Source organism: Prinia subflava, chromosome 14 (genome assembly GCF_021018805.1).
Source record: "Prinia subflava isolate CZ2003 ecotype Zambia chromosome 14, Cam_Psub_1.2, whole genome shotgun sequence".
In the NCBI taxonomy this organism is placed as follows: domain Eukaryota; kingdom Metazoa; phylum Chordata; class Aves; order Passeriformes; family Cisticolidae; genus Prinia; species Prinia subflava.
Window position 1 is genome coordinate 353,402 of NC_086260.1, and position 21,561 is coordinate 374,962.

The 21,561-nt window shown below is 47.2% G+C and overlaps 2 protein-coding genes across 3 annotated transcripts in view; both read right to left on the reverse strand.

Moving 5' to 3' along the window:
- Positions 1-640: 640 nt before the first annotated feature.
- RHO (rhodopsin) lies at positions 641-3,359 on the reverse strand. Its single transcript, XM_063411455.1, has 5 exons — positions 2,999-3,359; positions 1,987-2,155; positions 1,707-1,872; positions 1,228-1,467; positions 641-800 (listed from the first exon to the last, which is right to left on the reverse strand). The coding sequence occupies exons 1-5, from the start codon at positions 3,357-3,359 to the stop codon at positions 681-683; spliced, it is 1,056 nt and encodes a 351-aa protein (XP_063267525.1). The 3' UTR covers positions 641-680.
- Positions 3,360-6,952: 3,593 nt separating this feature from the next.
- The window catches only part of IFT122 (intraflagellar transport 122), a 29,208-nt gene continuing 14,599 nt past the window's right edge, over positions 6,953-21,561 (reverse strand). Inside the window, exons 17-29 of one of the 2 annotated variants that reach the window (XM_063411366.1) lie at positions 20,827-20,988; positions 17,928-18,094; positions 16,888-17,059; positions 16,209-16,311; positions 14,593-14,733; positions 13,510-13,607; positions 12,603-12,703; positions 11,304-11,469; positions 10,221-10,332; positions 9,701-9,829; positions 8,798-8,880; positions 8,052-8,216; positions 6,953-7,376 (exon numbers count right to left, since the gene is read on the reverse strand). In XM_063411366.1, the coding sequence (XP_063267436.1) occupies positions 7,287-7,376; positions 8,052-8,216; positions 8,798-8,880; positions 9,701-9,829; positions 10,221-10,332; positions 11,304-11,469; positions 12,603-12,703; positions 13,510-13,607; positions 14,593-14,733; positions 16,209-16,311; positions 16,888-17,059; positions 17,928-18,094; positions 20,827-20,988 (1,689 nt within the window). In that variant the 3' untranslated portion in view covers positions 6,953-7,286. The remainder of the gene's footprint in view (positions 7,377-8,051; positions 8,217-8,797; positions 8,881-9,700; positions 9,830-10,220; positions 10,333-11,303; positions 11,470-12,602; positions 12,704-13,509; positions 13,608-14,592; positions 14,734-16,208; positions 16,312-16,887; positions 17,060-17,927; positions 18,095-20,826; positions 20,989-21,561) is intronic. The other variant, XM_063411367.1, reaches the window with a different exon arrangement.

Genomic DNA, 21,561 nt, shown 5'->3' on the forward strand with positions numbered 1-21,561 from the left:
AGTGCTGGAGGGCTGAGCACAGAGCTGCCCCGCAGTGCTGCCGCCACACACGGCTGTGCCAGGCTGGCAGGGCCCTCCCTGCCCCTGCCTGCCAGGCAGCACCCTGCACCGGTGTCCCCCCCTGGAGGAATCACAGGACTTCTGGCAGATGGGGCAGGGCCAGAGCTGGGAGCATCTGGCAGAGCCGGGGCCTCTGCAGCAGCCAAAACTGCTCTGGGCAGACAGAGCACGATGGGGCTGAGCCACTGGGCAGCACTGGCTGGGATCCACCTCTGGCAAAAGAGCCAGAAAGTGGCCCCAGCTCTGGCCCCGGCAGCAGCAGATGCAGACCGTGCCCTGGCTGGGGTGTCAGGGTGGGTTGAGGGAGGCAAGGACAGCTCTGCCATGGCCCAGGCATGGCCCAGCTCTCCAACCCAGTCTGCACTTAGAGAAGGGGCATGAGCTCTCAGCAAGTCAACAGAAATGCATGGATTTACGCCAGAGGAGCTAAGCCTTTGCATTTTAATTACAAAACGTGTGTACACATTTTCAGCCCTGTTCCCAGGGTTCCTAGTGCCAGGAGTGAGGAGCCCACCCCACAGGGCCTTGGCCACGGTGAAGCAGGGGCAGGTGGTGGTGGCGGTGGGGCCAAGGTTGTGCTCCCAGGGTGGCACCCCAGGGACCAGCTGCTCCCAGGGGGCCTATGCAGGAGAGACCTGGCTGGTGGAGACGGAGGAGGTCTCTGTCTTGCCAGCAGATGTGTCCTCGTCACCCAGTGGGTTCTTGCCACAGCAGAGGGTTGTGATCATGCAGTTACGGAACTAGGAGAGAGGAAAGCCCAGGATGAGCCAGCTAGACACCACGCAACTCTAGCTGCAGAGCTGTCTTTAAGCCCAGCAGAGCTGCTTGGAAGCCCTCAGTACTGTGGTACAGGAGGAGCTATGCCTATATGGAGTCTCCTGCCCCATTGTCTGCTGCCCACCCCATCTACTGCCAGCCCTGCCTGCTCCAGGCCTGGCTCCTCCATCAACCCAGCTCCTGCATTATTTCAGGTGGAATGACCTTGCATTTGTGAGATTTATGCAACACCAAGGATGAGCTGCACAGTCAGTTTCCCATGTGCCAGGACTAGATCTCCTGGAAACAATCCCCGTTCCAGACCACTGGCACCTTGAGATGCTGTAACTCTCTGCCAGCTGTTATAAGGAGAAAAACAAAAGAGGAGTTTGCTGATACCCTGCCAGTTACCTGTTTGTTCATTACGATGTAGATCACAGGGTTGTAGATGGCCGAGCTCTTGGCAAAGAATGCCGGGATGGTCATGAAGATGGGCCCGAAGTCCGATCCCTGGTTGGTGAAGATGTAGAACGCGACGCTGGCATAGGGGACCCAGCAGATCAGGAAGGAGATGACCATGATGATGACCATGCGAGTCACTTCTTTCTCTGCCTTCTGGGTGGTAGCAGACTCCTGCTGCTGGGCAGCAGCCTGCGGGCAGAAGGGAACGGAAACGTGATGGAGCCAGCGCGTGCTGCACTGGTGGGGACACGGGGACAGGGCCCACAGTAGTCAAGCTGCACATCTGAAGTTTGCTATTTCCCTCTTCATGGGTGGCCAGGCTGGCCCCTGCAGGGCCCTCCCTGACACCATTCTTGAGCCTTGGGCTGCTTCCCTGCACTGGGGACAGGGGTAGGCCCTGTTGGCAGCTGCATCGGGCAGGTACCCACCTCCTTGACAGTGCAAACCAGGTTCCCATAGCAGAAGAATATGATCGACAGCGGGATCATGAAGTGAACCACAAACATGTAGATGACAAAAGATTCATTGTTGACCTCTGGCTTCAGAGTGTAATAGTCGATCCCGCATGAGCACTGCATGCCCTCGGGGATGTACCTGCAAGGGGAGCCCAGCAGGTCAGCACCCAGCAGAGGAGACTGGCTGGAAGCCACAGCTGAGCCACCAGCCGGACTCCCGCACCCCTGACCCTGGGTCCGGTGCCTTCCTTACCTGGACCAGCCGAAAAGTGGGGGAGCTGCACACGCCAAGGCCATGATCCAGGAGAAGGCAACACCCATGATGGCATGGTTCTCCCCGAAGCGGAAGTTGCTCATGGGCTTGCAGACCACTACGTATCTTTCGATAGCCAGGACCACCAGTGACCAGAGAGCAATTTCACCTGCAGCAGGGAGAGGGACAGAAAGGGACACAGGAACTTTGAGCAAAAGGAAAAAACCCAGCCCGATGGCAGCATGAGACTTCCTCAGACTGATGTTCCTGAGGACAACCCCTGGCAGCAGCTTAATCTCTGCCAAGGGTTTGGAAAGATAAATGGAGAACTATCAAGGGAGATGCGTTAGGACAGTGTGAGAAGATCCCTTCTCACTGTGCTGCTGACCCACAGGAACCACTTTGCTGCAATGTTTTGAGATTCATGGCTGATCCACCATTCATTGCAGACAGCATCTGCACCTGCAAGCCTGTGGTCACACTCTGATATGCAGCAAGTGCCCATCATCCCAGGACTTCCCCTCACTACCCACAGCTTCCCAGGAAACTTGTGCCACAAGGACCAAACCAGTAAAACTGTAGCTGTGGCTGAAGGCTGGCACGGGGAGGAGAGCCAGCTTTGCTTGCCTGTACCACCATGCAGCACACCAGAGCCAATGGCAGATTCAGCCCTGCAAAATGGGAGGAATTGTCATCTCTCAAGTCAGGAAGTGAGCCAAGGAGATGCGCAAATCCAACAGCTGCAAAATCTGGTATTGGCTGCTTTTCATTGCTGCACCGTGATTCTCAGGATACTGAGCAGGTGGCTCCCAAAATAAAGGGTTTTTTTAAAGTGTCACTTGTCACCCTCTTCAGCTTAGAAACATGGCAAATGGCCTCAGTCCACCTCAGCAGTAGGTCAAGGACATTACAGGCACCATGTTTTTCCAAGATCATCTGTGTGTTTTCCCTCCCACTCCTACAATCTGGGGCAATTCCTGACAGAAGACATTTGAATAATTGGAAAACTTACCGCCCAGCGTGGCAAAGAAGCCTTCGATGTAGCACCCCGTTACTCCAAAGACAAAGTACCCATTCATGGAGGTGTACATTGTGGTTGTGAAGCCTCCAAACACCATGAAGAGGTCGGCGACTGCCAGGTTCAGGAGGATGTAGTTCAGAGGTGTCCGGAGCTTCTTGTGCTGGATGGTGACATAGAGCGTGAGGAAGTTGATGGGGAAGCCGAGCAGAATCAACATGAACATGTAGGCAGCCAGCGCCGAGTACTTCCACGGCTCAGCCAGGTAATACTGGGGGTACTCGAAGGGGCTCCGCACCACCCCGGTCTTGTTGGACATGGGCACGTAGAAGTCTTGGCCTTCTGTCCCGTTCATGGTTGCAGTTTGTGAGGCGCTTTTTGCTCTTACTGTGGGAGTTCTTCTGTGCAAGGGGGAAATTGTCTCTGAAATGGAGCTCCTGCCGCCTCTCAGCCTTCACTGTCACCCCAAGGAGAACCAGGTACACTCTCCTCCACAGGGCACCTCTTATAAAGTGCCCCCAGGGTAAGCTCCAGGCACTGGTGTCAGCACGATTAGGTTTAGAGAATTATTAATCATAATCATCCCAGGGTAATTGGCTTTCCTGGGAAAGTGTTAAGGTGACACCAGTTTCTGGCCAGCACTGTCATTGTTGGAGACCATGGCTCACGGTCACATATACAGCAATAGCTCTGCACTGCACCATTCATTTACAGGTATCCAGGCAGCAGCAACCTTGCACAGCCTCCCTCTTCCTTTCCCTTCCCTGCTAACCAGAGGGACATGTGTGGTTCAAACCCCAGCGTTTGGGGGCTGCAAATGGTGGCCAGGCTGGGCAGGCCTGGTGTGGACCCTCAGCACCAGAGGAGTGTCCCAGCCCCATTCTCACAAGGGGAATGTGGATCTGGAGACCAGCCAGTCCCCCCTGGAGAGCCATCCCCACACACTGCCAATCCCTGTGGGAGGCTGCAGAAGGCAGCATCACCAAACCTTCTTCCACATGCTCCAGCCATCCCTCTACTCAGAATTTGGCTGTGGAGGTTTGACCACCACTGTGAAACACTTGGCCCACTGGCAGGTTACCAGTTGTGCCATCTCCTCTGTGCTTGTCTTTGTGTCTGATTTGGGTCATGCCAACTACATCAGTAACACCTAATAAATAATAACCTAGTCCATCTGTCCTGGACTGGAATCATTCTGCAATGGTGCTGAGAAGGCTGCTGGTCCAGGGCACTGATGGCAGGTTCAGAGCTGAAGCCAGCACTCAGTTTCATATGCTGGTTGACAGACAATCTCAGTCTCCTCAAACCCTGCACAACCAAACTCCACAGGGAGGGCTCTTGTTGGAGCCTTTTGTGCCCTCTGTCTCTCTGACTCACCACTCTATGCACTCGCTTATGCTTGAAACATTCCTTGTGCCAACCCGCAGCTGAGGTACACATTATCTTTTCTTAATTTTTCAGAGGCAGTGGGACAAAACATACAGGAGGTGAGCACAAAGAGAGACTGCTCTGCACCCACCTCCCCTTGCTGTTTTGGCTGCACTGCAGGCTGAGCTGGGTGTTCCTCTCAGCCAGGAGCAGGTGAAGGCGAGGGCTTCATCCCATACAGGAGGATGTGCCAGAGCTGCTGGAGCTCATGGGTGCAAGATGGACATAAGTTCATGTCCTCTTCACCTTAATAAACTTCCTCCAGGCCTCATTTTCACCAATGATCCTTGTAGGTTGGTTTAGCAATAAGTTTAATGGAAAAAAGCACAAAGTGCTGTACTCAGAGCAGAGAGCAAGCTGGGAAATCTGCCCTCTAAGTGGGGAAGGTGGAAGGAGGTGAAGTGCTGGCACCACAGACTAGGGCAGACCGTGCTGGCAGCCCAATGCAGGCCACAGTCTCTGGACAGTCCCAAAGGGCTTCCTTCACCTTAACATGAAAACACCAGGTCCTCACACGCACTCTGCTCACCCGAAGTCCCTCTCAATCAATTTCTCACACTTGCTGCCAAGGCCAGAGCAGTGCCACTTTCTAACTGCAAATGCAGCTCTTTACACTTGTACCTGGGCACACAGGGATTAAAGGTTTATTTCCTAAAACGCTTTAAGCTGATGCAATAAGCCACTGCTGAGGTAGCAGCTGCTGCACAGAGCTTAGGGCTGGCGTGCGTCACCACTGGATGCAGCAGTGGGATGGGCAGGCAGCTGAGAGGTGGAGGAACGGGGCAAATTGCTCACAACAGCTCCCAACCAAAGCGCTGTGGGGGGAACCTCTTGTATCTCCAGGGACTCCTCAGCATGAGGCCAGCTGGTGGGGTCCATGGCAGGGCAGCCTGGACTACAACACCTTCACCATGTATGAGACATGCAGAGTGTTTCTGCCCAGAAAAGCCCAGAAAGCTTTTCAAAGTTAGACTATATTCACAGAGTTGTTAAAAAAAAAAAAAAAAGGTCCATTTTGTCTTGGTCCATTTTGTCCCTGTGTCACAGCAAATCCTTTCTCTTCAGTTTTATAATTTTTCATTCCCACTGGCTCTGCACAGCCAGCTCAGTTCCAAAAGGAGCTGAATTCCACCCTGGCTCCCATTTCAAACAGCATTGTTTATCCATGTCAATAGCAGAGTCTTCACTGCAAACAGTGACAGCTGAGTCAGAAAGCAGACGAGCTGTAATTAGAACAGAATGTTTTTAAAGTGGCAAATCAAGCAAACTTGGTCAGGAACCACTGAGGGGACTCAGAAACCCAGCAGTGTGATTGCAGGGTCCCCTTTTCCAGAGGAACCGAGCAGACAAATCCCATTTCACATGCAAAGTGCTGCTCCCAGGGGAGCTGCCCTGCCAGCACCAAACACCTCAGCCAGTTACTCATGTCCTTTCCCACTCAAGGTGAAGGCAGCTGGGACAGACAGGCTGCCATCACAACAGAACTCTGGCACCACGGGCACAGCTGATACTGGATTAAAGTCAAGAGACACACCACTGCCCAGCTCCAGCCAAGCTGGCTACCTACACAAATCTTCCTGCTGCTGGGAATGGCCCTTTGGCCATCCTGGTGAGATCCCCCTGCCCAGGGGTCCGTAGGTGTCACTGGCACAGAGTCCATGTCCCTCACAGCAGTGTGGGGGGCTGTGTTGGTGTCTAAACTGGCACTGGGAATACACCAGAGCTGCAGCTGGGGCTGAGCACTGGGGTCTCCATTCTCCCTGCTCTGTCCCCCTCAGCAACAGGCCAGAGCAGGGCTGGGAACAGAGGGACAGGCCCGGGACAGCTGGGTAAATGAGCGTGCCGCTCCAGATGATGCTGTGCTCCAAAATAAAAGCTCAGGGAAAGGGGGAAGAAGGGAGGATGTTGTGCTTGTGGTGTTTGCCTTCCCTAGTGACGGTCACTCATGCTGAGCCCTGCTCTCCAGGATGCAGGGAATAAATTCCTTCTTGCTTTGCTTGCATGCAGAGCTCTGCTTCAGCTATTAAACTGTCCTGATCTCAACACAGGAGTTTCTTGGCTTTTGCTCTCCTATTTCCTGCCCATCCTGTAGGGAGAGCGAGCCAGTGGAGGGGCTCAGGTGCGGCCTGGGACTGATGTCCCCCGTGTCTCGTGCCTCCACCAGAAGCTGCAGCAGAGAGCAGCGTTCATCTCCTCCACAGGCACACAGAGCTCGCCCTTGGCTCAGCACTGACACGAGGCTGGGGGCGCCCTGCCAGCAGCACTGCCTTGGCACAGCCCTCCACGGAGCCCAGGTGTGCACAGCCCGACTTGCTGCACTTTAACCAGGTGAATTCCACACAGATTCAGCCACCACCTGCCCCAGGGTGGCTGTGAGATGCCCTCAGTGCTAAGAGCAGTGGAACTCTTCAGATTATATTTGAAGGGCTCTAAATGCTGTTCTTGACTAAATGGAATAGAAAGGGAAAAGAAATTCAAGATCAGAAGCATGACTATTACAGAAAATTCTGAGACAATAAATAGTGAAAAGTAGACCAATTTATTTGAAGATCTGTCAATAACTGCTGTGTATTTAGGAGCACAATCTGGAGTAAAAACAATTACTTAAAGGCTGAACTAGATCCTAGAAACATTCCTGTAAAATTCTGTGGCACTTCAGCTGCCTCTCTAGAAAATGCAGAGCACATTCACAAAACCCAGACATTTTAAAAAAATAGTTACAATTCTTCAACTTAGTTTCACTCTTACATATAAAGAGAGACAAGATTATATAACTAAGTTATTAGGAAAGCTCTACAGATCTAGGAGGTGTTCTGCCAAGCCACCTGTTGTTGAGGTAAAAGACTGGTTTTCTTCATTGGTTTGACTCATCTGTTCTCCGCCGACAGAACGGACAACAATTATGCTGGAGTATGAGGAGCTCATAGTCTTCTGTGTGAAACATCTGTTAATTAGGAACAGATTTAAAACAAGTTAGCCTGTACCCTGCTCAAAGAAAATGCAAACTGAGCTCAATGGCTGCTCAATAGCACAGATACTCTGGAACTACCATGACAGAGAATTGTTCCTCTCGGTTTCAATCACCTGAGATGCTACAGCCTGAACAGAGCAGCAAGCACGTCAGAGGCCTCTGCCAGTGCTGCTGAGAAGGCACAAACCCAACCCGTTAACTCCCTTTGCTAAAGAATGGACAATTAGGCAGTTTTGTAAGCAAACATGACTGAATTCCAGCATTTCAAAATTCATTTCTGAGCGAGGCAGGAGCAGGACTGAACCACAAGATAACAGTCACTGACTGGTTTTCCCTGCTAGACCAGGCTTCAAGTCAGAGAGACAGAGCAAAAGGAAATAAATATAAATCAGCTTCTGTTGGCCACCCAAGGTTTGCTCAGGAGGCTCTGACTTGTTGTCGGGGCAACTTCTCAAATTCAGCTACAGCCAAGTCCTCGAAGGCAGCTGTTCCCGTGTCTATCACACAGCTCAGAGGTGGGGTTTCACCTCATCCAGGAATTTGCTGAATACATTTCAGAGCACGAGGTTTCAATGATTAGCAATGTGTCACCCCTCAGGTTCTGGCTAGGGCTTTGCTCACTTTGTAAGGCTCCCCACGAGAGGCTACCTGGAAGCAGGACGGGCACATGGTGATGGAGGCGTCGGGCAGCAGGGAGCGGTAGTACTGCCAGCGCAGCGGGCGCGGCCAGCGCTTCACCAGCACGTCCCTGCGGCTCATGGCGCGCAGCACGGCGCGGCTCACCACCACCGGCACGAACTCGGAGCCCCCCTGCTGCACAGGGCGAGAAAAGAGGGCTCTTACCGACTGCAGCGCCCTTGCAGGAGCTGCTTTAACAAGCAAAGTGAAGTTCCGTAGAAGAAGCTAATGCGGAACTGGGCCAAGCCTTGTTGCACCAAACTCCCTCTCAGTTTCATCAAAACCTCCCGCAGCAGCATCCAGCCACGTTTGCAGTGAGCTTCCCTTACCTCTGTAACACAATTCCTTGCAAATAACAGCCACACTCACAATCTCTAACAAACCCTCACGGCAGGGCCTGCTCCACACGTGTGTTGCTGCTGGACCAGTGCACGGTGAGGGAACAAAATTCCAGGAGTGTTTGGTTTAAAATCGTTGTTGTTTTGTGAGGTGGGGTTTTGTGGGGGTTTTGCTGGTTTGTCTGTTTGTTTTGAGGGGTTTTGTTTGTGTTCTTAAGGGAAGAGTTAACTAGTTAGTCCATTTCCCTGTCAAGAGCCATCCCTCTCCCAGTCCCCTCCTCTGCAGCTCTCTTTGTACCACATACACACCAGAAGAGTGGCCTTGTAAAGTAGAATTTTCTAGTAATTTCTATTAGTAGACACAGGTACAGTTCTTACCTCAAAGCTCAGTTTTGCTGTAAAGGGATCATCATCCTCCATAATAATATCTGTACTGTCATCAAGCCTCAAACTCTGAGCATCTGGATGCACGTCTTAAGGAAGGACAAGAACTCCTGTAAAACTGGCTCTGCTTACCATAGCCAGCACTGACAGAACCAATGTGAGAGCAGCCCAGCAGGGCCAGCACCTCACTGCTTCAGAGTATCTCACACTGTGCCAGTGCCCAGGGCATTACAAGTACCAAGAAGGCCTTGCTAGGATTTCCAGTGACTGGGGAAGTTTATCACTGCAGCTGCTGTAGAACAGCAAGTCTGACCACTGCCAGGCATGACATCAGCTCTTAGCCTTCCACGCATGACAGAGCAAAGGAAGCAATCTATTGAAGTTACATTTTTGGGCAGCTTTAGTCAGAGTTTGTGTGTTCTTGTGCATTACTCTATGTCTCATATTCTACAACCCCCCCACTAACAACTGGGGGCTCTGGATGCCAAAGCATTCCAAACCAGATCTCAGCAGGAAAATTGTGAAGTTCTACTTCCCTTGGCTGAGAGAAAGCAGCCTCTAAAGGAAGATGTACTGGAAGCAACACGCTCCAGATTCCCCCCATCCTTGTCAGAAAGCAGTTCACACAGAATAGGTAAAGCATGGCACTCCTCTGTTAAAAGTAAACGTGGCACAGAATTATAAATAAACTGTCCTGATGGAAAAGTGTCTTGACAATATTAGGTTTAGTTAAACCATATTTTGGTAGTTATACTAACACAACAAAGAAACAAGATGCAATTGTACTTACATCAGTCATATAACAAAAAGAAAGGTTTAAAGTTAAGGGGAAAAAACCCTCTAAATGGTTTAATTTTTTCCCTAAGAAAAGGAAACCGATTCTAATCAAAAGGATACTGTCACTCAGCATCTCTTGCCATTTATTCTCTCTTTTATTCGCTCTTGGAGCTTCAAGATCAATGAGAGCTACAGCTTCTTCATCTGTGATGCCATCTTCCAAATAGAACTCAACCAGATGCAGCACCTCTAAAAGGTGAGAAAGGCAGGAAGTGTTTGACCTGCAGGAACTCAGGAGATGCCTCATAGCAGATCCTGTGCTCCTTCACATCAGTGGTGCTCTGCCCACCTTCTCTCATGAAACAAGTTAAAAAAAATTGCAGCAAACCAAACCCCCTGAACCTCTGAAAGGATCGTGTTCACCTTCACAGAACATCATGAGATGCATTTCAGTGTCTGGCAATAAAACAATGCTGCGTTGCTGCTCTGCAGTGAGCGCCAACAATCCCCACTCAGTCAAATGAAACAACAGTAAAGGAACATTTGTTTGGCAAAACAACACTGCAGAGAGAAGAAACTAAGTGCTAACCTACTCTGTTAACATTTATCTACTTGCACCAAACCCGAGGTCCCAACGCACCGTAGGAGGAGGCCGAGAAGACGAAAGGCTGCCTGCAGTTAATGCAGACATTCCCCAGGTTATTCAGCAAAGGGTTGTTGGTGGAGCACCTGTAGCACAGGGGCACGAGCTCCTGAAAAGAGAGATTGAGAGCATGGCAGTCACAGAGCGGCACAGCCCCAGCTCTTTGTTTTCAATTAAATACGGGCCCCTTTGGCTGACAGCACCGACACAACACCAGCGCCAGTCTGGAGAAGCACTGCTGTGAAATCAGATCCTCCAACATCTGAAAATGCTTCCCCTTTTTTAACAAACCAGCAAGTTTTCCCATTAAAAGTAGCTGTCCTCACCATTTTAACAATTAAATTTTCACCTTGTGTTTGCAGTAACAGAAGCAGAATTCTGCATCAAATACACAGGGACAAAAGAAGCTGAAGAGAAGTTTACTGAAGCAAAGTTTTTTGCTCTAAGATTTGGTCAAATTTAGGTTCTCCAATGAATTCCTCTCTTTTCAAGAGCAGTTATTTTAGGCAGTTCTTAAAGGGTGTGTTTCTATTATTTCAGGAGGCCAGGTGCATGTTCACTGGTACAATGCAATTTATTTTTAGTGAGTACTCTCTGAGTCATGGCTTTATAGAACACTGCAGAAAGCCAGACTTCAGTGAAAGAAGAAAAGCTGTTAAAGTAAGATTTACGGAAGGAAGGTCACTGAAGGGATGGAGGGAGGAGGGAGAGAGTGTTAGGAGTGGGACAAATGAAAGTGACCTCCAGCTGGAGAGAGAGACAAAGACTGTGGAACAATAGCGTGTGAACAGGGGAGAAAAGGGCTTGGAAGAATTAATCGGCAGCAAGGAAGGTGACTGCAAGAGAGGAGAGGGAGGATGGAAGCTGCCCACAAAGAGAAGGCTGATTTTAATTTGCTCTCAGGAACACAAGGAAGTCTGACTTGAAGAATAACAATAAAAGGACTGTGTTTCCAGCAGAAATATAATTATATCACAGAGCCATGCATAATACATTTCAGATTGTGTTGTGCACACAGGAACTCATATCCCAGGATTAGGCCACATATTAATGATTAACATGAAACACATTACAGCTTACTTCACTGTCATGGAATGGCTTGGATCGGATTGTCAGGCTGCCCAGCTCCACGGATTTCTGGAACCTGTCTGGGATCTGCAGTCCCTGCAGCTTGTCATAGGCATGACGAGCCAATTTATATGCACCAAGAGCTTTACTCTGCTTTGCCAGGGCCAATAATGTATTGCTATAATTTAATTAAGGAATAAAAATACATACAGCATTTAGGAAAAAATGCAATACTCTGTCTAATCACAGAAGTTGTGCAATGAAGCATATCCAACACCAGGATCTCAAACAGGTTTTAACCAGAGAAAGCTACAGGACTTTATTTACAAACACATGTGAAAGGACTATCAAAATATCTGTGGGCAATTATTAGCAAGGTAAGGAACTGACCCTACATAAAGGCTCCTATGATTAAATATTCTGACTCCATTTACAATATTTCAGTAATTTTGGGTGCATGTATTTTCCCCCAGTCACAAAAAAACCAAAATCCAAACATTTTTAACAGCATAAGTAACCCACTGACACTGAGAAAATACACCTAATATGACTTGAAATAGTGTGCTCCATGTTAGCAACCAAGTCTTGTCCTTCCCTTTCACCAGAGTGAAACAGTAACTGCTGTTTACACCTACTGACCACAAGGCCTGTTATCCAAGACATGGAAGATCCTGCATTTTTAAGTGAGGAAGTTATAAAAAGGAGAGCTAATATTCCATCCAAAGCCAGAAATGAAGTGAAACCAAGACAAGGCCTCCCTATGGCATCCAGTGACCCTCAGGCTGTCTCTCACAGAAAGGTGCATTTCACTGGGCTCACACAGCCCTTTAGGAAGCACTCCCCAGAGGTTCACAAAGCCATGCAGATGTTGGCCTGACAGACCACACAGCCACTCTGGCCTCATGGAAAGCAAAAGCTCCTGAGTTTCCCTGCTTCTGTCTCAGCTCAGTCTCCTTGCAACAACACTGTCAAGATTCAGAGCAAACATCTTTCTGCAGTGACTGGTGTCCTGAACTTGCTCCTCTGACACGGGTGACACACCAGACTGGGCAGGTGTTCAAGGCAGCCCAGCAGAGTTACATGTTAGTTGATTTGCACAGCTCTCCAAAACTGTAACAAATAAACTAGTGCAGCTCAGCACACAATAGTCTGAAGATGCTGATTATTCCTGAGGGACAGAAGTCAGTTCCCATTAATGATAACTAACAGCTGAAGATTCCTGCAGGACATCCCTGCCTTGGACCAACAGGAGTTATTCCTTTCATGTATCACATGATAACTGCTAGATTTTATACTGTACTGGAAGGATACACTTTTGAGATCCCCAAAGGAGTCTCCTTTGTTAAGCTGTGAAGCAGAAACCTGGAAATATTGAAGAGGGTTTCAGGCAAGTGGAAGCTGAAAGGCTCCTCCTGTGGTATGAAAAACATAGACACACATCTCTAAGCTGGAAAACCAACAACTTACATCAGTAAGCAACACAGCACAAGGCCTCTGTAGTACTGTGTTTCTTTCATCCCTTGAAAAAAGAGATGTTGACAGAACATAACAAGAGAATTTTGCATGTCTTTATCACCAAAGCTCACGCCTGATACACAAAGAAAAGAGAGACAGAGACGAGTGTAGCTAAGGCAGAACCTTTAACAGGTTATTTAAAAATGAGAGCAGTCTGCACAGCCACAGTGCAGAGTCTCTGGTGCTGTGAGATCTGCAGAAGTCTGACAGCAAAGGCCCCACAGCACAGAGCCTTCTTTTGGGCCAGGGCACAGAGCAAGGGTTCTCAGATATTCCACAACAGATATTTGCACCAACAGGAATGGCAACACGACTCCAATTTCTGGAATTAGTAGGAGCTCCTCACTCATGACTGTGCATCAGTGACACATAGCACCCTGTGGAAATCCCTAGACTAGCATGCCTTCTGTTCAACCCTGTTTTCCAATGACTAAGGGAAAAACTGAGCCTGGCCTGTGCAGGAGCAGAGGCTCAGGCATTGGAACAGCCCTGCTCCACCTGCAGCTCCAAGGAGCTGAGCAAGCTCTTGTGCAGGACAGCTGAAGACTGTATAATAAAATAAGTTAAATGAATTAAGTTACTATACAGTATCACTGACGTACAATCAATATTTAATTTCTTGAGAAGTCCTAGTTATTTCTGGACTCTCTAAGGAAAAAAGCTCAGGAAGTATAAATACACAATTCTAAAGTGAGTATCTTACAGTGTATCTTTGAATAAAGTGATAGACATGGTAAACTTCTGCCAAATGCTGGAAGTGATGAAACTTCTGCAACATTTCGGCCTGCTGTTCTTCATTCTCTGTGGGAGGCAAAGGCATTGGTGTCAGTCTCAAAGAGCAGTTTATGAGACTCAGCTGGAAGAAAACAACCTGTTATCATTTTAGAACCAGCATTGCCAGAGGAGGTATGGACAGGTCAAGTATGCCCCACCCACCCATGCAAATCACACGCTTACAAAGTTGCTGTTCTCCTGAGCAAACTTCTGGCCTGAAACAAGCACAGCAAAACACAGAACAGTTGAAGCAATGGTTTAACACAGCCAGAGGCTACAGCTGAGCTACAGGCAGAAAGCAGCAGGTGTGCATCTCTGGAAACCTCTTCCAGAATGCCAGAGTTCACAAATACGATTAGTTTTGAAAACTTTCACAAATACCAAATGTACTACTAAGCTGTTTGGGAAAATGTGCATCTCAAACATCTGAGGGGTGACAGATCAGCTGAATTAAAACCAAAAGTACTTAGAGCACCAGGCAAAATGTAATATTCCCAACCTTCTGTATTCATTATCACTAAACTACACCTATTAACTATGAACACCTCCCTCCCAGTGACACACATTTGGGAGACAACATGACAGCCAGCAAACAATCAGTTTTACTAGTTGGCAGAAATAATGTGTAACCCCCCTAACCTATGTTCAAACACCTGAGGTAACTTACTCTCCAACGTCTTTTATTTACTAGCACCTTAACCCTCCAGGCAATGGGCGTGGTGGGAAGGTGCAGGAGGATACATGGTCCCAGGAGGCACGATTTTCATCCCAGCCAGACTTCAGAGGGAGCCTTATGCCTGCTGACGTCGCTGGTTTGTTTATTTGTTTTAAATTAGCACATGGGAAAAACAGGGGACTACAAAAATAGCACAAGCCCGAGATACGCACAGCATTAAAAAACCCAAATCAAACCACGCAGCAGTGAAGCAGCTGCAGCAGCGCTGTGACAGCGCAGGAGCTTTGTCTGCGTGCAGAATGAGGTAACAAACACACGCTCCCCTGCGTGGCTCACCTTGGGCCATGTCCAGGCACTGCATGGAGAGCATCCAGTAATAGTGGGCGGCGTCGCTGAAGCGGCTCTCCAGCACCGCGTTGTGCGTGAGCTGCTCCAGCACCCGCACGGCCTCGCTGCGCCTGCCCGCCCTGTGGAACGCTGCCCAGCCCACAGCAAACACTGGTTACACTCTGATTACATCAATTAACGGGAATTAACGAGCTTGAATTGGGAGCAGTCTGTTCAGCCCATATCAAACACTCTGTCCAGGGCAGGATAAAAGGGATTATACACTGATATTTTCCTCCTTGAAAGCAGTGACACTAATGGAACATGAGAAGAATCTGCAGGTATTTTAAAGCTTTTACACTGTCTCAGCTCAAGGAGTATGTGTAATAGTGGTTGCTGGGACTTTTTAAATAGAAAAGAGAGAAGATGCTGTGATGATTAGATCTCTGTACAAACAACAGTTATCTCCAAACACTGCAAATCACAACTTCACTCAAAACTGCAATATATTGTTTGAAAACAGTGTGTGTATGGTGGGTATGAATACTTTAAAAGTATTGTGCTGAACACTTTAAAAGAGTACAGCTAACACACCCTTCTGTCATTTACTAACAGCATCTCCTTTTCTGATACACCAAGTAACACCCAGAATTCTACCCTGGCAAACAGTGCATTCTCCAAATAAAGGAACAGGGCTGAGGGGGAACCAACCCCATAAAAACCCAACCCCACATCCCTACTGCCCCTTGAGTGAAGCCAGCTCAGCTTGAACCAGACCTCACATTCTGTTCTGAGACCAGAACAGTCCCATGAGGACCTCCAGCTCCTCCAGTTCTGGCACCTGCACCTGCTGAGCCCCAGCAGCACAAAGATTGTGGAGCAAATGGGGCCTCAGAGGGTGCAAACCACCACCCTGCCCTCCACCAGCTGCTCAAACCCTTGGTGCCAGGGCACACAAACTCCTCTTGTGTGGAGGCAGATCAGGCCCAGCTTGTTCCCTCCCTGGGCAGAGTCACTTGGATCCCAGCTGGCTCAGGAACAGCAGGGGCCCATGGAACTGCCCCTGAGCCAAGGCACTGCACACAGAGCTCACTCCAGCAGCTCCTGCCCTCTTGAGTTTGAGGACTCAATTTTGAAGCCTTTCCACAGGATGGAAAGTTGACTGTTCTGTTCAAATGTAATCTTAAAAGCCAAACAAACCCCACAAAACCTTAAAGAAACAGGAAAACCTGACTTGTGCAAATCCAGTATTATCTAAATAGAAGGAAAAATTACATTTTTTCACTCAGGTTTGTAAGATGGCTGCCATATTTTGAATTTATATGGGATAAAAATATTAAGACAGGATTATATGCCAAACACCTCTTACGTTCCACACTCAGATATAAAACAAGACTGAAAATCTGGACCTGTATCTAGATGCCATCATTTTTGACAGATCCGTCTCATTTTCCTATAAAATAAGGAGATTTCCAGTTACTTTAAAACCAGTGTGAAAACATGGATTGTGTTTGGTCTTGAATACCACTGATAGGAAATTTTCCAGGGCAGAGTCTGCATATTCTGTAGTGGAGAACGATGGAGTAAATATGGAGCAAGCAGTGACCTGTCAGTGACATTCTCACCTTTTTGGGCTTCTTCAAATCGATCACTCTCTGCCAGCCACTGAGCATAAGGGACATAGACTTCATCTTTGAATTCAGGATGCTTTTCACACAAAGCAACTGCCTACCATAAATAAAAATTCATTCTTAGAATATTGCATGGTTTAAACAGTTAAAGGGTTTAAAATATTCCGTGGGATCAATCCTTCAGCTCTAAGAAAATTCACAATGAAACATATACACAGAATAGAGAGTGTAATCCGTATTTTCCCCAGTATGAAACTTATGTGTTTTAAAATAAAAAGCAATCAACAACAAAAGAAAAGAAGCTTAGCATAATAGCAGACTGACTAATGAAACAGAAAGATTTGAAAGTGATTATCTGTGAAATTTAGTAGATTTCCCAGCAAGAGACAAAAGATATTTGTATTTTTACTGACTACATCTTCTAAAGAAATTGAAGTATCACTATAAATGGAGTTTAGATTCACTTCCAGAAAACCACACCACCACCAAACACATGCTGGCACACACAATTAACTGAAATACTCTGAATCCTTCTGCAGAAGCCTCCCTCCTCCCCACCTGCCTCTCCCTCACTACAGTGCTGGGGGAGCCAGACATTTGCCTCCCTTTTTTGTAGCAACCAGTGGCAATAAGAAGCAGTGGTTTTTGAAACAGAAATCAAGGGCACACTTACTTCTTCCCAGCGATGAGTCTCCACGTGGAGCTGGACCAATGCTTTCAGGTCACCAACCTTCATGTAGGTTTCTGCAGCATAGCCAGGGTTATTAAGTTGCTTAAAATAGAAGGCACATTTGGCCAAAGGCTCACGCTCAGCTTTATCCAGTTTTCGAGCAATTTCAATTAACCTAGACTCAGCAGAAAGAAACCAGATGTTTCAGATTCTGCCTTGGTGCTTTGCCTTTTAATTATTGCCATAACTTCACCTTTAATCATTAGTTAACATTTAATAGCATTAACATTTAATAAACATCTTAACAGTACTACCATGCAACACTGTTTTGTTTCAGTAAAAGTTCTGAATCACTTTTTCCTTTTGCAAACTCAAACCCTTTCCTTCCCTCTTTGCTCTCACATTCAGCCCTGTATCTCAGACTCCGTGCAGAGCTGTGCAGATGGAGGAGGGAACACGACCTGCACGACTCAGTGGCACAGGACACACTGCCCTGACCTGAGCAATAGGCTCCTGAACAAATATCACTCCCTGTGCTACACAGCCAAGCAGAGGCAAGGCCAGCCTGAGGGGTCTGGCCAAGATCTTAATGCAGCTCAGCAAATGACCCACAGTGCCTCCTACACTGATGAGAAATGACCAGCGATGGGTGTGGCCACAGAATTTCTAGACTCTGTGCTCCAGGAGACCTCTCTATCCTCTAGATGATTATCCTGAACAGCTGAGAAAGCAGCAGTGGGCTACCATCACAACTACTGCTGTGATGATTACTCTGAAGGCATTCAGGCTATTTTAGACAATCTCATACTGGAGATAAACCCATGCATACTCTTCACTGCTGTAATGCATTTGTTTTTGTAACATATTTATGGCTCTACCCTCTAAACATGTGCCATTTTTAATCATAGATGTGTTTCAGATACTCAACCTGATATAAAGGCAGACATCAAATACATTTGGTCTTATTTTAAAATGATGTGGAATTCATAGTATCTCATTCGAGCTTTTATTCTATATTATCTCTGAGGTGACAAAAAACCTACATGTGCACCCAGCCGTGGTCCCCGCTGATTTCGATGGCCTTCATGTGCTCGCCAGCAGAGAGGTACATCTCCACTGCTTCCCATGGCTCATGGGTATCCTTGGCCCAGTCTGCTCGTTTTTTAATCAGCATCTTTGTGTCTTTGGGATCTCCAGATCCCAGAAATTCCTGCAATGGCGAAATACAAAAGTCTGCATTACCTTCTGGTCACAAATGTCATCACAGTCGAAACTCTAAAATAGATAAAGGTTTTTGTAATGAATATCATGATGCCTCCCGAGCACAGAAATACTCCATGGAGAGCAACATGGACTGAGCCAGCCTCTAGCAGCTCATCATCAAGGTCCCATGTCTGGGAGGAAACAATGGCAAGTCTCCCATTTAGACAGTTTTCAGTTAAAAAAAAAAGCAGGAGCTTGTGGCCAGGCCCAGAGAAGGACAATGCAGATACCTCAGAGGCAACACTAATTTCCCCTCTTGCTCTCTGCTGAGCCTAGTCTGGTGGGTACAAGTCATGATTTCTGCAAGCTTGTCAGGAACAGGCCTTCCCAAAACAAAATGGTACTAATCTAAAAACTCTAACAGATCAATTCCAAGCTTCAGATTTTCTCTTGCAAGCCAAGCAGGTATGGATTCATTCTCAAAGACAACCCCAGTCCCAGCCCATGCTCAGTTAATAACAGGACATCCACTTAATCACATGCCTCACCACAAATCAACTGAAGGCTGAAATAATTATCAAGAGTCTTTGCAGGAAACAAGATATTTTAAAAATTATATCCATTAAGTTCTTTTATAAGGACAGAACCACAGCTGCTCCAAAGTGAGAGTGCTCTTAAGCACTGCTTGGACTTGTGGAAGGAATGCAAACACCAAGCCTGGACCCTGTGTTCACAACCATTTTGGAAATATTTCTAATAGTTAGTTCAGCTTCTTCTGGCAATACTAAAGCTCTGGCACCATATGGTTCACATCTGTTGACATCATGTGCCAGGAAAAAAATATAAAACCCCCCTTCAACACCAGAAGATCGATTAAGGGCAGTTTTGTCTGTTAACAGAATAGGCTACTGCCCATTAAACAGCTTCCACCAAAAGAAAAATCAGAGCAGAGGGGAAATGACAGGTGGGAAAAGAATGGAAAGCTGTGTATCCTCCGTGCTTCTGGCAAATTCTGACTGAGGTTTAAAAAACAAAACCAAAGCAACAAATGGGCAAAACCCTCTACACCAGATCTGCTCCACCAGTGCGATTTGGCAGTTCCCTGCTACAGCCAGGACTGCCCCCATCTGTGCCAGCTCTGAGCCCCAGGCCTGCAGCACAGCCCTGCTCCAGGAGCAGCTATCAGCTGTCCCCACAGCCTCTGAGTACAGAAAACTGCGCTGAGGAGTGAACTCAAACAGCCTCTCTGGCATGACTTGTTCTCCAGCTTAGGTCACCAAAAAAAGCCCAAAATCAAAAGCTCAGCTTCTCACAGTATAAAGGGTTCTTTTGTGAGTTGCCAGTAATTATTGATCTGGTGCTGTGATAAAGAGCCTGTGACCAGATATCAAAGGACTCCCAACCTCTGCCTCCAGTCTGGACCCTCCATCCAGGACTCATCAAAGTCATGCACAAGAAAGCAGGTCTGTGGTTCTCTGAATAATTCTGGCAGTGTCAGTGAAAACAACAACACCAAAACACACCCTCCCCCACATATCTTTCCTTGGATAAATAACTGGCAGACAAAGGGGGGTTACATGTTCTTCCATGTCCCGTGCACTCCCTGCACAAGAAGCTGCCTTATGAAGTACCTTAAATTTCTCAGCCTGGAATCAATCTGGCATACAGGAGACATGAGACCTTTTGCTCTCTGCTGGTTAAATTTAGACATGATTGCAGCCAAGAATTAAAAGATTCTTACAGAGACTTATGGGAACATTTTCCTGTATGAATTACGTTTATGTTCAAGAAGAGCCAAAACACTGAAGCTAACAAAGACTCATCAGCCAAAAATAGCGGAAGTCGGGCTTACATCAGCAAAGCCCCCAAATGTTTCTGTTGAGCTCTTGGAAGAAAAAGATCTCTCTGCAGCATGGCTTGGGGAATCTCTGCTAAAGAGTTTCTGTGCATGTCATGGTGAATTCTTTGTCCTGGATTGGGCAGAATAGGACTCTGATGAGTGATGAATGAGACTAAACAGTGCATGCATTCTTGGGCATTTTGATAAGAAAACATCACAGAAGACTTAAAAGCCAAGTAATGCTTCTTATCACCACATAAAAACATCCCTTTTTAGAATTATATTCAATTTATTCCTACATGGAAACAGAGTTTAAAAAAAAGCCAAGACCCTGAATCTTTGGAAGAAATTCTGTAGTAAACAAAAATATTCTAGGTTAGCATATTATACAGCTTTTAAAATGCATCGATATAGATCTGACTTACTCTGATCCATAAATATTTTTTATTATAACATGGGTGCTACCTTGTCATCTTTGCAGGACAAACAAATAAAAAGGGGCTCTTGAGTGAGATAATGGAGAAGAAGGAGTCATAAACCCCAAATTTTTAGTTTTGAAAGAAGGAAAATTACTATGGATAATACTATGTAATCATAAAAGTCATTGGTGGTGTCCACCAAAAGAATTCACTGAAAAGCCCTGGATTTCCACAGCCATCTTTGAGACTCTACAAAACACAAGCTGCTGCCTTGGTAGCAGACTCTGAAGGGAAATGCCACTGTTTCACCCAGGCCAGAGACACTCTTCCCCTTATATGCCAAATGACCTCCACACAAATACCCGAGAAAATAAAATTGGAATTCAAAGCCCACGCCTCTTCCAAACCTTTTGTAGGCTCGTTCTTTGGAAGCAGCTAGAGGCACACCAGTATTTGTGCACCTCAGTGTGCAGGTGGTACCTTGGCGTGGTCGAACATGCGCAGGTCCAGGTACATCTCGAGGGCCAGGCTGTCGTGGCCGCTCCTCCTGTACAGCCGCGCTGCCTCCTGGAACCTCCCCTGGTAGGCATAAACATCTGCCAGGAACAGCTCGTTGTTGTTCTCTCCCTGCTTCTTCCGGTCCTGGAAAAACAGGAAAACTCAGGAGACGTAGAAAATATTCTACATGATCAGGACCTAGGTGAGAAATAGTCTTTGAGGAATTAGATTTTCAGGCTCATATTTTAACTGTTAATAATTAAAATCTGTAACGGGATAGCATAATTATGCCTCTCCTACATTTCTGGTGAATTTATAATTAAAGGATTAAATCCCTTATTAATTAAAATTACGAAGAGCAGAATTAAATGTCACTATACAAACCAAAGTGATGAAAAGTCAGTTCTCTTGATTTCACACAGGAAAATGAACACATGCTACCGTTATGCCAATCTATTTAAAAAAAGGCATCTGATGGGCTCTTCATTTTCTCCCTGCAATCTCACCAACATATAATTTGGCTGTATTAACAATATGTGCAGGAGGATAACTGCCAGCAATAAGTAGATTCAGAAAGTTTGTTAGCCTGCCTCTGGATAAAAACCAGTGACACCTCCACAGTCCCCACGTGCAAGAGCTCATGGATTTGGGTCAGCACCAGCCACTGCCAGAGCACCTGCACGTGCTCTCCTGGTAACCAGAACTGCTTGGGAAGGG

Excerpts from the sequence above, each read along its gene's own strand:
- RHO (XM_063411455.1), bottom strand. The coding sequence starts at position 3,359 with ATGAACGGGACAGAAGGCCAAGACTTCTACGTGCCCATGTCCAACAAG. Across the intron at positions 2,156-2,998 it reads CTTCTTTGCCACGCTGGGCG|GTGAAATTGCTCTCTGGTCA; the intron begins GTAAGTTTTCCA and ends TCCCTGCTGCAG. Across the intron at positions 801-1,227 it reads ACATCGTAATGAACAAACAG|TTCCGTAACTGCATGATCAC; the intron begins GTAACTGGCAGG and ends CCTCTCTCCTAG.